The sequence below is a fragment of the Panthera onca genome, chromosome A1 (genome assembly GCF_046562875.1).
Source record: "Panthera onca isolate mPanOnc1 chromosome A1, mPanOnc1 haplotype 2, whole genome shotgun sequence".
Classification (NCBI taxonomy): Eukaryota; Metazoa; Chordata; class Mammalia; order Carnivora; family Felidae; genus Panthera; species Panthera onca.
Genome location: NC_138339.1, coordinates 132320531 through 132335095, shown reverse-complemented (window position 1 = coordinate 132335095; position 14565 = coordinate 132320531). Strand labels below are relative to the sequence as shown.

Sequence of the window (14565 nt, the reverse complement as noted above, 5' to 3'; positions counted from 1 at the left end):
TGAAACCTTGCCTCTGCAGAACATACATTTTTATTACATTTAAAAAGAAACAACGACATAAAGTTTACTGGGAGTGAAATACTTAGTGAAAGAAATGAAGTAATATAGAGTGCTAGTTTAAAAGCACATTGTTTTTAAAAATGGACACAATAGAAATACCACACACACACACACACACACACACACACACACCTAAATGCTTATGTAAGGATGCAATTTGCAATGGTGAGGAGTGAGAAACCATGAAAATATTCATGAGGTGAGGAATGGTTACAATGTAGCTGTTAAAAGAATAAGGTAGATATATATACATACAGACTGAAGAGATCTATAAGACATGTTGGTTAATACATAGGCACGTCAGAAAAATTGATACTTTATGATACCATTTGACATTTACCAAAAAAAAAGTTTTGAACACACACACACACACACACACACACACACAGGGTATATATTCCTAAATTCATAGAAAATGGTTTGAAAATATAAACTCCAAACTGTATTTAATAATTAGCTCTTGGAAGGGAAATAGGTTTGATGGATGAAAGCAGGGGAGCTGAGGATAAATACGACTTTTTCCTAGACATTTTTGATTTTGTTTGTCATGAGCATGTAATCATTTATTACTTCTCTGAGATCTTTAAAAAAAATGTAACATTTTTAAAATACAGAGTATTTTTAAGGCTAGCAATGTTTTATCACTAGATATAATCAATAAGGAAATGGTTTCTTGAAAGGGAATTTCTGTGAATTATCAGCCAGTTGTTTACAGACCGTGTCAGATGTTTTTCTGTGAGTTTATACGCAGTGTCTGAATTTGGGTTGGTTTTATTTTTTTTTTTAAGTTATACACCAAAGTACAATAATATGTGCATACTGGGCAAGCCTCATGGTATTATGCTGTATAATTTATTGCTGGCATCATAAAACTCTGCACCAGCAATAATTTTTATCATCCCTGAAACACAAAAACAGTAATAAACAGAGATAACCAAACATTTAGCCATTACTTCTTCAAACTTCACACAGACCATTCATCTCATTTAGTTCTGCTTTACAATATAAAAATCTCTTCATTTTTATAAACTGATGTCCTGTACATTTCTCTACCATTGTTTTTTCTTCTGATACTTATGAGAAGACTTTGCATTCTTGAATTCTCTAAAATAAACGTATTGTTGTAACAATCAAATTTATAATTGCTCATCCAAAGGAAAATGTTTTATTACCCTCTAATGGTGCTAACGATATCTGTTAGTGGTTCTGCAATGCTTTGCGTATTGAAATAACTAATGAACTTCTCAGTTCCTGAGGCCATGTGGGCTTCTTCAAATAGCCATCTGTCCCAGCTTTTGTAGGAGCCATCATGAAAATAGCTTCCAACACTCTGCAGATGAGTGCTGAAGTGCTAAAATATTTGAATGCATCCAACCTCACACAAAACCCTGCTAGCTTTGTGCATTGCACACCAAGAAACAAAGCTGGGCATTTTTTTCTATAATTCATTACAAAATGTTGTAATTTTTTACAATGTGTACAGTGTCGTGATGTGAATCTAGCTGTATAACTAGTTCATCTAAAGGTATATAATTAAGTCTGAAGGTGCGTACAGAATTTTATGATTTAAAATAATTGGAAAGATGGGGATTTATCTACTACTTATACTCAGCATTTTCCAAATTAAAAACAGCCTGTTTTCTTTCTTCTCCTTTTCTCTTTATACTACTATCATCTGTGTTTACATTTACATTGAACAGATGTTAAAGAGTTGATAAATGATTTGGTAAAAACCAAGACATGTATGTTTTTTCACTGACAATACTTACTAGGAACTTGGGGAGGGGAAAGGAAAGTTGAATAAAAATTTAGTAAAATTTTAACCTGTTTTGAAGAATTCTACATAATATATTTTATTTATTTACTTCCTTAAATTGAGCCTCTTGAAATGACCATCATCATCCTTTGTTGAAAATATAAAGACTGTAATATCCTTACAATCAAATTTGCATATTTAGAGAGTTTATTGGCTTCTCTCCCCCTCTGGTCTCCTCAGTCTCTGTAGAAGATTTGATTAGAGAATGATGTTCCCTTTGACATCATCACAGACCTCTTCCAATCAGATGTTTTCATGAACTTCCTAGACATACGTCCACATAGAAATTTGATAGAATGGAACTACAGGCAATTTTTTAGGTCATGTACTGTGCCAGAAATATCCTTTATTATGTATTTCCTTAGCATTTTCATAAATCAGACTGAATTAGTAGACATGACAAATTTTGAGCTTTTTAAGCCATGCATAGCATCTTCTTTTGAGGCTAAAAAAATACAAATAAAGTAAAATATGCTGCGAGAAAATATATGAAAAGCATCATTAGGATCATTTTAATGTATAAACCAAATGGAATATATTATATAATGATTTAAACAAAACATTCAACACTTTCCTCTGTGTTGAAAAACAGCATCACCTAGAAGACACAAAGGCAGTTTCTCCATAGTTTCATCCAGAGTGTTGGTTCTCTGCAAGGTGATGAACTTTAAATATTATGCAATTCTTTCTTCAAATTTCACCGATTTGTGTTATGCAAATGTAGCTTCCATATCTGTTTCCATTTGTCTTCATCTGCCCAGTGTGGTCTAGGTTAAATGATGTACAAGTCCAGATGCTGGTCTTTCCCAGCAGAGTTTCAGTCTGCTGTGAACCTGAGCCCAGCCTTTCAATGCCAGTGTGCTGCTAAGTGAGCAAGGAGCTATGGGATGCCCTATGGGAAAATACACACTCTTCAAGTAGGCCAAAACAATTGGACCAATTGAAGTTTGACACTTTTCATGCTGGATTTTGTGTGTGTGTGTGTGTGTGTGTGTGTGTGTGAGAAAGGGCAGTACATTGTTAAATCTTTAAAGCCAGTAAATTGTTTAAAAGGATGTTTTTCCCCCTTCTGCAATTTTCAGACTCTGTATTCACCCCAAATCTCAATTTAATGACAATCTTCATACAAAATTTCAGTGTAATGTGCCTATCAATACACTATTATTTGTTGAGATTTTTTTTTGAGCATAGATTTAAAAATTCTTGAGTCTAATGGTGCCTGGGTGACTCAGTCAGTTGAGCGTCTGACTTCAGCTTAGGTCATAATCTCCCAGCTCCTGAGTTCGAATCCCATGTGGGGCTGGCGCCTGGGTGGCTCATTTGGTTGAGCATTCGACCTCAGCTCAGGTGATGACCTATCAGCTCCTGAGTACCAGCCCCACATTGGGCTCTGTGCTGACAACTCAGAGCCTGGAGCCCATTTCTGATTCTGTCTGCCTCTCTCTCTGTGCCTCCCCCACTCACACTCAGTCTCTGTCTCTCTCAAAAATAAATAAACATTAAAAAAAATTTAAACATCTTGAGTCTAAAAGAGGCTGAATTTAAAAACTGACATTATCAGGAAAAAAAATCTATGGGAACTAATTGTGTTATTGCATAGAAAAGCATTGACTGGGCTCACACAAAATTATGTCATACAGTTTTCTGAATTCTCTTTTCTAAAAACATCACTTAAAAACATATTCTCAAAATAAATTTTAAAGAAATATGGATAAGATCAGGATGAATAAAATTTTGGTTAGATTTCTGGAAACTTACTAACATGTTAATATAATGGTATATACAATTTATCAGTATCATTGTTAATCATTGTTAATCTTTACTAAGTCCTTAGTGTGGGCTGTGCATTATGCGTAGTGCTTCATTCTACTCCTGCAAAATCTGTTAAGTAAATGATTATTCACATTTTGAATTCGGAAACTTAAAGATTAGAGTGTTTCTGCAATTTCTGCAAAATCCCGTATAAAATCATGTTGCCGTTAAGTTTGAAGGATCAGTTTGCTCAACCCCCATCATTATACAGTCATTAATCTAAATTTTGCCAATATTAACTTACTGTTCTCAACATGATTTTGTTCAAGTAATTTTACTTTTAACATGTTTGCTATGACCATCATATATCTGATTTTTCAGAAATAAGGAGGAATTATTATAATTTATCTTCCAAGTCCTAGCAACCTTTCCTTAGTGACCACAGAAACTGCCTCTTTTGCTGCCTTTGTTTAAAGTAAATGAAAATGTAAATATAAACAAGAGAATGAGTACATTCCTTTCTCTTCTTTCATGGTTATCTTTCTCAGTTAACAGATACAAAATAAGCTGCCGAATAATTGGAAAGAAATGACAGAATTTCCAAGCATCCTATTACCTAAGTCATTCAAGTAAACCACTTTCAAAAGAAAACTTGCTGTTAATGTTAATGCTTAGATTTGATGGGAACTCTTTCAGAAAAAGGAAAGTGCTAAAATTAAATCATACTTTTAAAAATTTTAATTACAAGGGGAAGAAAACCACTGGGTCTTCACATCTCAGTTGCTAAGTTTGCTGAAATGTCTGTTCCACTCCAGTTATGGAAGAACATTCATGTGCTGTTTTCCATTCCTATATATGACTCTATGCTTTTGTGGTTTGTCCCTCTTAAATTGTTCTGTTTCTTAGAATGTGTTGTTTTTTCTTTCCTGGCTGTGCCACCCCAAGTTCCCTCTTTACCCCCTCCCCTTATGATATAAGGACTGAAATCTCAGGGCTGTGTTGCAAATATCTGTGTGCTGTTTTCACAACAAGACTGTATGAGAATGGACCATTGTATTGCTATTGACAAGAAGCAAGTGCCAACTTATTTTTTGGTTTTTTTTTTCAATCCACATGTTTGGGGGCTTTAGTAGACCTGATTTAATCACAATTCCAGTGACTCTGTAGGCCAGTGAATGATTTTCCGTTGTGCCCTGATTTGTTCACCTAAGACATAACTTTTGGAATAGTGGTGTAAGGCTGGAGAATGTACCACCAGGACCTCAGCACCTGGACATGTGGCCGGAGAGTGGAGCATGTGGAGTCCCTGTAGCCGAACCTGCAGTTCTGGGATCAGCAGTCGAGAGCGCAAATGTCCTGGGTAAACGCAAAGTTCCTGCATTGGGGGAGGGCATTTTATTCTTGAATTTTCAAATGCAAAGGTTTTCCTGACAAACGGTGTTGGAAGGCAGACCTCAGACCCTACCCCACGCTGGAAAGCAGCAAAGTCCCTCAAAGTATTTATTTTATATAAAATCTCCCTTGTGAGAAGAAAATAAGACCAACCCTTCTACTAACAAATAATTAAACATTACATGGGGTAGTTTCTTGAGTGAATCAAATAAACTGTTGTGTTTAAAGGAGCAGGGAGACCTGCATTAGGAAAAGTAAGTCACCATTTAAGGGGACAGTGAGAAGGCGGGAAGATGGTAGGACTTCGGGAAAGGAGGGGAGAAGAACAAAATCAACGTCAATAGAAGTGAAGTGTTGAAAACTCAAGACGTGCTGAGCACGTGTGCAGATGGGGAACCTTACAGGGTCCACTCGCTCAACCCCATCCTTCTAGAGTGATCCCAGGAAAGCATGCAAGAAAATCATTTCAGCTCTATACTTTTACCGTTAGTTTGGGCTCAGTGGCCCAATGCCTTCACAAGCAATTTTATAGAAAGTATGTGAAAATGTTACAACCAAACTCCTTTGAGGGAATCCCAGGCTTTCTATTTTGCCCCCAGTCTCTGCCCTTTACTCTTCTGTATCATAGTCATGGCAAGTTAAGTGGCAAGGTTTTAAATAAGCATATGGATTTCCTGCTATTAGCGATCACTTAACGTGTCCACATTTTCAAAAGTAGATGATCTAATATAAAGGATTATACCTTATTAACTTAATGCCTTTTAATTTTTTTGAAGTGAGGGTTAACGTAAAAAAAAGATAAAATTGATTATTTGTACTATTTTTTCTAGGCTAGGTTCTGAAGCAAGGGATTGTAATGGTCCCAGAAAACAATACAGAATATGTGAGAATCCACCTTGTCCTGCAGGTTTGCCTGGATTCAGAGACTGGCAATGTCAGGCCTTTAGTGTTAGAACTTCATACCCAAAGCATGGTCTTCAGTGGCAAGCTGTCATGGATGAAGGTATGAGTACCCAGGTCACCGCCATCTTAGTTAAGCAGACTTCTGGATTTGCAAGGTGCTTTACTCATGGTTATTTCACACATTATACAGATTATATTCTAAGTATTTCAGAGCTCTCCTTTTCCAGCCTTTACTTAATACATATAACAATCACAAGCACTGACTACAAGTATTTATTTTAATGTGGTGTATATTATTGCATACCAATTAGATTAACTTCAATTTTAAAAGAGTGGCAATATGAAATGCTGGTGAGGATGAGGGGAAATTGGATCTTCTACGTTGCTGATAGGAATGTAAATCGTACAGCCACTCTGAAAAATAGCTTGGTGGTTTCTTCAATAATTAAGCATACAGTTATCATACAACTGAGAAAACACCATCCTGGGCATTTTCCCCAGAGAAATAAAAATTCACAACCTTAAAAAAAATCCCATACACAAATGTTCGTAGCAGCTTTATTTTTGATAGCTAAAACCTGGAAACAACCAAAAAAGTCCTGAGACCCTGAATTGTCAGACACACTGAGGTACATCCACACCATGGGATACTCTGAAGCGGTAAGAGGAACTATGGATATGAAGCAACTTGGTGGGCTTCAGAGCATTATGCTAAGTGAAAAGAGCCAATGTCAAAACTCCACATATTCTGTGATTCCACCTATGTAACATTCTCGAAATGATAAAACTGCAGGGATAGAAAACAGATTAAAGGTTGCCAGGAGTTAGGGATGAAGGCGGGGAGAGGAATGGGTGCTATTACCTAGGGGTAACATAAAGTAGAAGTTTGTGCTGATAAAATACTTACAGATATTGATTGTGGTGGTGGTTGTAAAATCTACGCATGTGATCAGTGAAGTATACACATACATGTACTGATGTCAGTTTCCTGGGTTTGCTATTGTACTCTAGTTATGAAAGTGTAGCCATTGGGGTTAACTGGGAAAAAGGTACATGAGACCTCTCTGTACTATTTTTGCAACTGTCCTTTAAACTTATTACTTAAGAAGATAGTTCTGGAGCACCTGGGTGGCTTAGTTGGTTGAGCCTCCGACTCTTGATTTCAGCTCAGGTCATGATCCCAAGGTCATGGGGTTGAGCCCCGCGTGTGGCTCTGCGCTGAGCGTGGAGCCTGCTTGGGATTCTTTGTCTCTCCCTCTGCCCCTCAACCCCGTGGTCGGTGAGCTCTGGATTTGAGCTACAGCTACCAAATATGGTTGTGAATTCTGTCACTTAACTGACCGTCAGTGTTTCTTGTCCTTATTTCTCCCCTTAGTCAGTTTGGACTGTGCTTTTCCATCATTTCAGTAACCCTCCTATCAACAGCCTGAATTCCGTTGTTCATCAATTTCAGTGCACCCATCTGACAAAACCCTTCTCTCAGGATCAGCTTCTGAGCATACAAGCACTAATGGAAACAGCCAAACAACAAGGCAGATCACTCCACGACAGACAGTAGTGTTCTGTATTTGGTAGCAGGAGGATGAGGAGGTAATCTGCTCCCTTCTCTTGCCTCATGTCTCATCTAGAACCTTGCTCCCTGTCACTCTCAACTCCAGATCCTGTTCTTGTTTTACTGCCTCAAACATGTCATGCTCTCTTTGCCATGATGGCCTCCAATCCTACTGCTTCCTCAGGTGAGAGGAAATTACAGCACAATCTTCTGTTCATGCTGCCCTCTTAATAAATGGTAATTGCCTCCTTCTAGACGCTTAGACAAAACATTGGAGTCATTTTTTTCTTTTCTTTTACTCTATGTTCAAAATATCAGTAAGGTCACATGAGCCTCATTTTTTCTAATTCTAGTGTCGTTAATGTACAGTGTTATATTAATTTCAGGTGTATGATACAGTGATTCAGCATTTCTATATATTACTCAGGGTTCATCAAGTTAAATGTACTCTTAATCCCCTTCACCTGTTTCATCCATGTTCCCACCACCTCCCCTCCAGCAACCATCAGTTCTGTATAGTTAAGAGTCTCTTTTGTGGTTTGTCTCTTTTTTTATTTGTTCATTTTGTTTCTTAAATTCCACATTTGAGTGAAATTGTATAGGACTTGTCTTTCTGTGACTCATTTCACTTAGCATTATATTCTCTAGATCTGTCTATTTTGTTACAAATGGCAAGATTTCATTATTTTTATGGATACGAGCCCTACCTTTAAAATACATCCAGAGTCTTATCATTTCCAAACATCACCAGAACTCCAACCCTGGCACAAGCCACTGTCTCTCTCCCTGTGACTGCAGTAGCCCTCTAACTGGTCTTCATGCCTGTGCTCTCCTTCAGTCTCAAGAGCCAGAGTGATACATCTAAATTGTCAGTCATTTCCTGTTATTCTTCTATTCAAAACCCTCCAGTACCTTCCCAGCTCACTGAAAGCCCACATTCATTCCTTCTAAGGGCCTAGAAGGATCTCTGCTACCTGGCTTCCTCTGACCCTCTGACCTCATCCCTTCTGTTCCCCATCACACTTCCACCCATACTGGCTCACTTGCTCTGCCTAGAATAGGTCCTAGTGTCTTGAAAACCCCTGCTTTCCCTGCTGTAACACCATCTCCAGGTATCTGTGTACTTCATTCTCTCACCTCCTTTAGGTTTTTTGTAAAATAATAACTCAATCCCTTTCCTTTCCTTGCTTTATTCTTTTTTCACAGAACTCACCATCATCTGCCATAATACTTTTCCATTTTGTGTATTTAAAAATTTTTTTTTTAGTTTTTATATTTTTTGAGAGCGAAAGAGAGTGAGCAGAGGAGGGGCAGAGAGAAAGGGAGAGAGAATCCCAAGCAAGCTCCACCGTGTCTACACCGAGCCTGATGCAGGGCTCAAACTCTATCCATGAGCTCGTGACTTGAGCTGAAATCAAGAGTCGGATGCTTAACCGACTGAGCCACCCAGGCACCCCTACATTTGTTTATTATATGTGCCCCATAATTATTGGAAGAACAGGGTTTATCCTGTTTTTGCATTGCTATATGTTCAACATTGTGAACAGTACCTGAACAGAGTAGGCACTTAATAAGTTAGGTGAATGAATTTTCTAGTGATCTCCTTGGGATAATAATACTTTATTCACTAGGCTTTATTTATCATCCGTATGCCAAAGGAACACAGATGTTTCTCTCCCACCCAGATCTCTCTGTCCTGAGCCCCTTCGTTGCTTACCCATCCTTTGCATGGACATCTTCACTCAACGTCTCATTATTTCTAACTCAGCATGCCCCTTTCCTTTCTGTCTCAGTCCTGCATTTGCTTCTCTCCCTGTGCTCTGTCACATGGAACGGTATCACGATCGGTCTCATTCCCAAGCTAAGCTAGGACCATTCTTCCTCAGTCTCCATCCCTGTAATCAAGTAGCAAACCCTCTTTGTCCAAAGTGTTCTCCTGCCAGAACATTTGTTCATGTTTGCACTGGATTCTCAAACACCTTCCTCCCCTCTCTCGCCAGTCTTCTACAGCCCGTGCTCCACTTTTCAGCCAGACTGGCCCTTTAAAGGCTGGATATGTCAACCACTGTGCCACGTGGCACCCTTCCGTGAGCCCCGCTGCTCTCGGGACCAATCTCAGATGTAACTGCCTCTGGTTGCTAAGGCCCTTTGCGTGACCGTCCCTTTATCTTCTCTTGCCTGGGGTCACCGTCCCCTTCTGTGTCCTCCAGCACAGACAGGCGACTTCCAGTCCATCCCTCACACACAGTGTGCTCTCTTGTGCCTGGGCCTGTACACATGCTGGTTTCTCAGCCTAATACCTTTTCTTTCTCAGGCTTTGGTCTGTCTCTCCCCATTTATTTCCCTGAAAAATGGCTCTTGATTTTTTGGACTCAGTTTATGTCAGGTCCTCTAGGAAAAAAGAATCTCCCTGATCCTCCAAATTGGGTATGTGCTCCTCACAAGCACCTTATTGTAGCAGATTTTGAGGTGTCTGTACTCTCTCTATGTCTGTGCTGAGTGGACAGACTGGCAAATATTAAGCTTCTGATGAGTATTTGTTGCATAATTTTGAATATATATGCCATACCTTTTTATAGTAGGAACAATATGACTATTCAAATAATGAAAATCATCATCAGATCACTTGAGGGTCAATCCTATCTCTGTCTCTAACTGGCTGTTCAATTTGATAATATTAAATTCATTTGAAACCTGTTCATTCATATGTGAAATAAGACAGAGGAAACAGGTTTTCTCCAGAGTGTAAAAAAAAAAAAATTGGGATTGGATGGGGGCCAATTTAAAATATTAAAGCCAGTGGAAATCACAATTTTAAAAGCCCCTACCTCTTATAAAATGATGTGTATCATCAGAACGATCCACAATAAATATTTACATAATTAGCAGGTTAGCATTTTTTATAATTTTGTGACACATATCAATCAAACATGTTGGTCCATAGCATAAAGAAAATACACAACCATGGTCTTTGCGTTATATAGCACTATGGAAGAAATTGAAATATCTAATTCTTTGAAAAAAAACTCCAAGTCTTAATAACATATGACACCTTAAAATGCAAGGGGATTTTTCTGTTATTCTTATGTAATACATGAATCTGTGGCTAGGCAAATTAAATAAGGGTATCAATGCCATAGTGAACAGTTATTTTTAGAGAAAAAAGATGCATGGCTTTAGCATTCAGGTATTTTACATACACTGTGCTGAAATTTGGCTGAAATCCATGTTTAATGCATATCTTGGAAAGGGTTGGTCTCTTAAATCAAGACAAAGCCTGCCTGCCAAGGAAGTACTGGCTTGTTACAAGGATCACTATAATGCCACAATCTCAAGGGTATACTCCAGGAAGGAAGATTGGTGTCAAATGTTTATGTCATCTGTAAAGCACAGTGAATTGACAATACGCTGTAAAAGAAGAAATAGAAAGATTTTTATCTGAATTCTCGCTTGGAATGTGAATGGAATTTTCTAGACTAACTCCTTTCCACATTATTCATATATTTGGTTTGCTCCTCTCTTCAATGAAAACTCCGGAAAGAGAATTTTATATATATATATATATATATATATATATATATATATATACACACACGTATATATATATATATATATATATATATAACTTTTAAAGCGTTGCAATTATAGCAGCTGTTTTTAAGTCCAAAGATATGACATAGTAAGCAGTCATTGAATAAACATAACCTACTTTGAGGTGTGAGAGCATACTGAAATGCTTTATTGCAGCTTATAATGGCATCTTAAAGGAAAATTTCAAAACCATGCACATTGAAGGCCATGTTCCAACTCCCCAGAATTGTTCAGAGCAGTATTCAGAAGCCACATGTGAAAACTGTTTGAAATGTTCAATTCTGAAGGCTCATTTAACTGTCTGTCTTCTCTTTGCAAAGTGATACCCTGTTCCATGCCTCTGGCTGTTATTTGGTATTTATAGAATCCCATCAGCATACGTGGAACTTTACTGAAGACATAAGCGAAGATCAGTGTCAAAGACTGTAAACTATTTTCCATTCTATTTATATGAGCTTAATAAACAGCAAAGGGCCTGACTGGTATCAAGCCAATAGAGTAGTAATGTAGCATGGAAATTGCTCTGAAGTTTCAGATTTGGATAATTCTACTACTGGTGTTACCAAATACTACAGTTCTTCTGTAGGATACTTAGAAATAGAAACAGCACTTTAAAAATATTTTGCCACTCTTGACTGAGCCTGATAGGCATGCCTTTTAACTCTAACCACCCTACCTTCTTGCTTAATGAAGCCCTGAAGAAGACTGCCAGCTATTCAAACCCTCTCCACCTAGGATGGTGTTTCTTAACCTAGATATCATGTATACTGGCATGCTTTCTCAGTAAGCAATAAAGGGAGTTGAGTCCTAGCTAGCACATGTGCATTCCAGGGAATGTTCTCATGGGATTCTGTTGCATTTCTAAACATCCTTGTAATGGAAAATCCTAGGAGAATTGCTCATCTTAGAAATTCTTCTTTCTCCCTTTAGTAAGTTTGCAATTAGAAAACGCCAAATGTATAGGATTGAAAATTAGTGTATTGGAATGTAGAAGTGACACGTGAAGAAAGTTTTCATCAATAAGTAAATCTGAAATAGGCAGAATTCTGATATGTACTTAAGAGGCACTTCATTCCAAAGGATATGAGGAAAAATCAGTGGTTGGTGTGTAAAATATCTGTGGGCAAGAGTGATCAGTTTGTACGTGGTAGAGGTTTGGTGCCAGAAAATAATAAGTGATACATTTTGAAAATAATTTGAAGACGTATTTCTTAAGGAGATAACTATTCATTGGATATCTATTTTTTCCCAGGCGTCCTCTCATTTTCTGCTCATAATAACTACTGTAGAATTGCATTACTCAGTTCACATCAAATTATACTTTGTACTCAACAACGTTCTGAAAAATAAAGCTTGAGATAAAAATATTTATGGAGTAACTTGTCCCCTTTTTTTTTATCCACTCTGTGTGTAGAAAAACCATGTGCCTTGTTTTGCTCTCCTGTTGGGAAAGAACAGCCTATCCTTCTATCAGAAAAAGTAATGGATGGAACTTCATGTGGATATCAGGGATTAGATGTCTGTGCAAATGGCAGGTGTCAGGTAAGACATTTAAGAAGGGGGACTATGTGCTGAAGGAGGCTATGAGTGCCTTTGGGTAGCTGCACAGTATGGTGGAAAACTCTGTGCCCAGACTCAAAAGCTGTGGATTTAGTTCTTACTCGGCTGTCATCCTGAGCAAGTCTGATCTGCTTTGAAACCCCTTGTCTTCAGAAACCAAGGGTTTGGACTAGATCATCTTAAAATCCATGACCAGCTGAAAGACCCTGAGATTTTAATTCTGTAGTGTAAATATTATGCATCTAAAATAGCATTTTCTGTCAAAATATTCCAGACCCAAAATTCAAGCACTGCACTTCTCCATATCTTGTGTCCAAGGCTGAGCCGTGTGGCAAAAACCTATAAAATCAGTCCTATTACTCACTTAATATTGAAGCATTTTCAACATACTGGAAACAACTGATTTTCAAATATATATTCAGTTTTCTTATAATGCTTAAACATCTCATTTGCTTATATCTTTCTTTTTAAAAACCATTTCCATTGGGTCACCTGGGTGGCTCAGTCGGTTGAGCTGCCAGCTTGGGCTCAGGTCATGATCTCACGGCTCATGGGTTTGAGCCCTGCATCAGGCTCTGTACTGACAGCTCAGATTCTGGAGCCTGCTTCGGATTCTGTGTCTCCCTCTCTCTGTGTTCCTCCCCCGCTTGCTCTCTCTCTATCTCTCTTTCTCTCTCTCAAAAATAAAGATTAAAAAAAATCTCCATTTGCTACATGCATTTATGCACTCTTCACTTATCTTGAGAAAAGTAGAAATTCTCTTATAGCAAGTGTGGACAGCAGAGTGGGAGAGATCAAAGGCTAGAAGTTAGAAGTTGCTGCTTATAATTCTACCGCTATCTCAAATTGGCTTTCCCTGAGAGATTAATAAACTGAGAGGTTAATGCCAAGTGTCTGTATGATCACCATCCATGCTGGGAGGGGAAGGAGCCAGGGTCAGGCACAGGGAGAAAGTGTGCTATGGTACAGTCACAACAGGCTACCATGTGAGGAGCATTGAAGCTGGGATGGCTCTTCAGAGTTGTCCTCATTTGGGGTGAGAAAACCAAGCCTTTTTACCCTTAGCATCTACTCGTGTCTGGATGCAAGCTGCCCTAGGAGGGAGACGGGACCTTAGGAAAGGCAGTTTTCTTCAGTCTAGGCAATTTCTGATGAGAGCCATCGGCTAAAGAACTTAATGGGCATGGGAAGGAAATAAATCCCTTAGTTAGGAAAGAAGCATCTGAGTGGAGCGGTACTGAATCCGTGACAGCCACTAAGAAATGACATTCTTATGAAAATCACTGAAAGTGTGTTATACACCTATTAACCAGTCTGTCAAATGAAGTTGGTAAACCAATGGTCATTGACTTTTTTGTACAATACACTCTTTTGAGAATCTGATGAAAGGTTTCCTTTTTTCCCCAGAAAAATGCACGCCTGTGCGTACATACACACATGCACATGCGCCAAAATTTGAAAACATGTACAAGGTGTGGGTGGACCAACCTGTGTTCCAGTAGAGACCTACGGAACTCTGGGTAAAAACTTGGAAACAACACGGAACTTAAATACTTTACCAACTCTAAGATTTTGTGTTTTGCCAGCATTCTATAGAATTGAAAGCACAGAATCATGTAATACATTGGCATAAGAAACAGTCTTATAATTACATATTAATTTCCTTTGTTCTTTAACAGCTTGTGTCAGTTACCTGAAATGTAATTTTTTCATTTGCCTGTAAAAAAAAAAACATTGCAGACATTTACCTATACATGTTTTGTTTTCAGACCTGAATGTTGTGCAGTTAAAGTTTTAACTTTATTTTGTCACTATATGTAAGTCTGTCAGATGAAAGTTTGTCTTCAATGCATTTATTTTTCAAAAAGTATTTTCCTAACTCTATATGCTAAATACAATAGCCTAAATTGCCCATGTTTTCACTTAACAGTATTGTGTA

The 14565-nt window shown here is 38.0% G+C and overlaps 1 protein-coding gene across 1 annotated transcript in view; it reads left to right on the top strand.

The window, feature by feature from the left end:
• The window catches only part of ADAMTS19 (ADAM metallopeptidase with thrombospondin type 1 motif 19), a 236214-nt gene that overhangs the window by 148323 nt on the left and 73326 nt on the right, over positions 1-14565 (top strand). The window contains exons 12-14 of the mRNA XM_060636222.3: positions 4858-4988; positions 5851-6023; positions 12481-12608. Coding sequence (XP_060492205.1) covers positions 4858-4988; positions 5851-6023; positions 12481-12608 — 432 coding nt within the window. The remainder of the gene's footprint in view (positions 1-4857; positions 4989-5850; positions 6024-12480; positions 12609-14565) is intronic.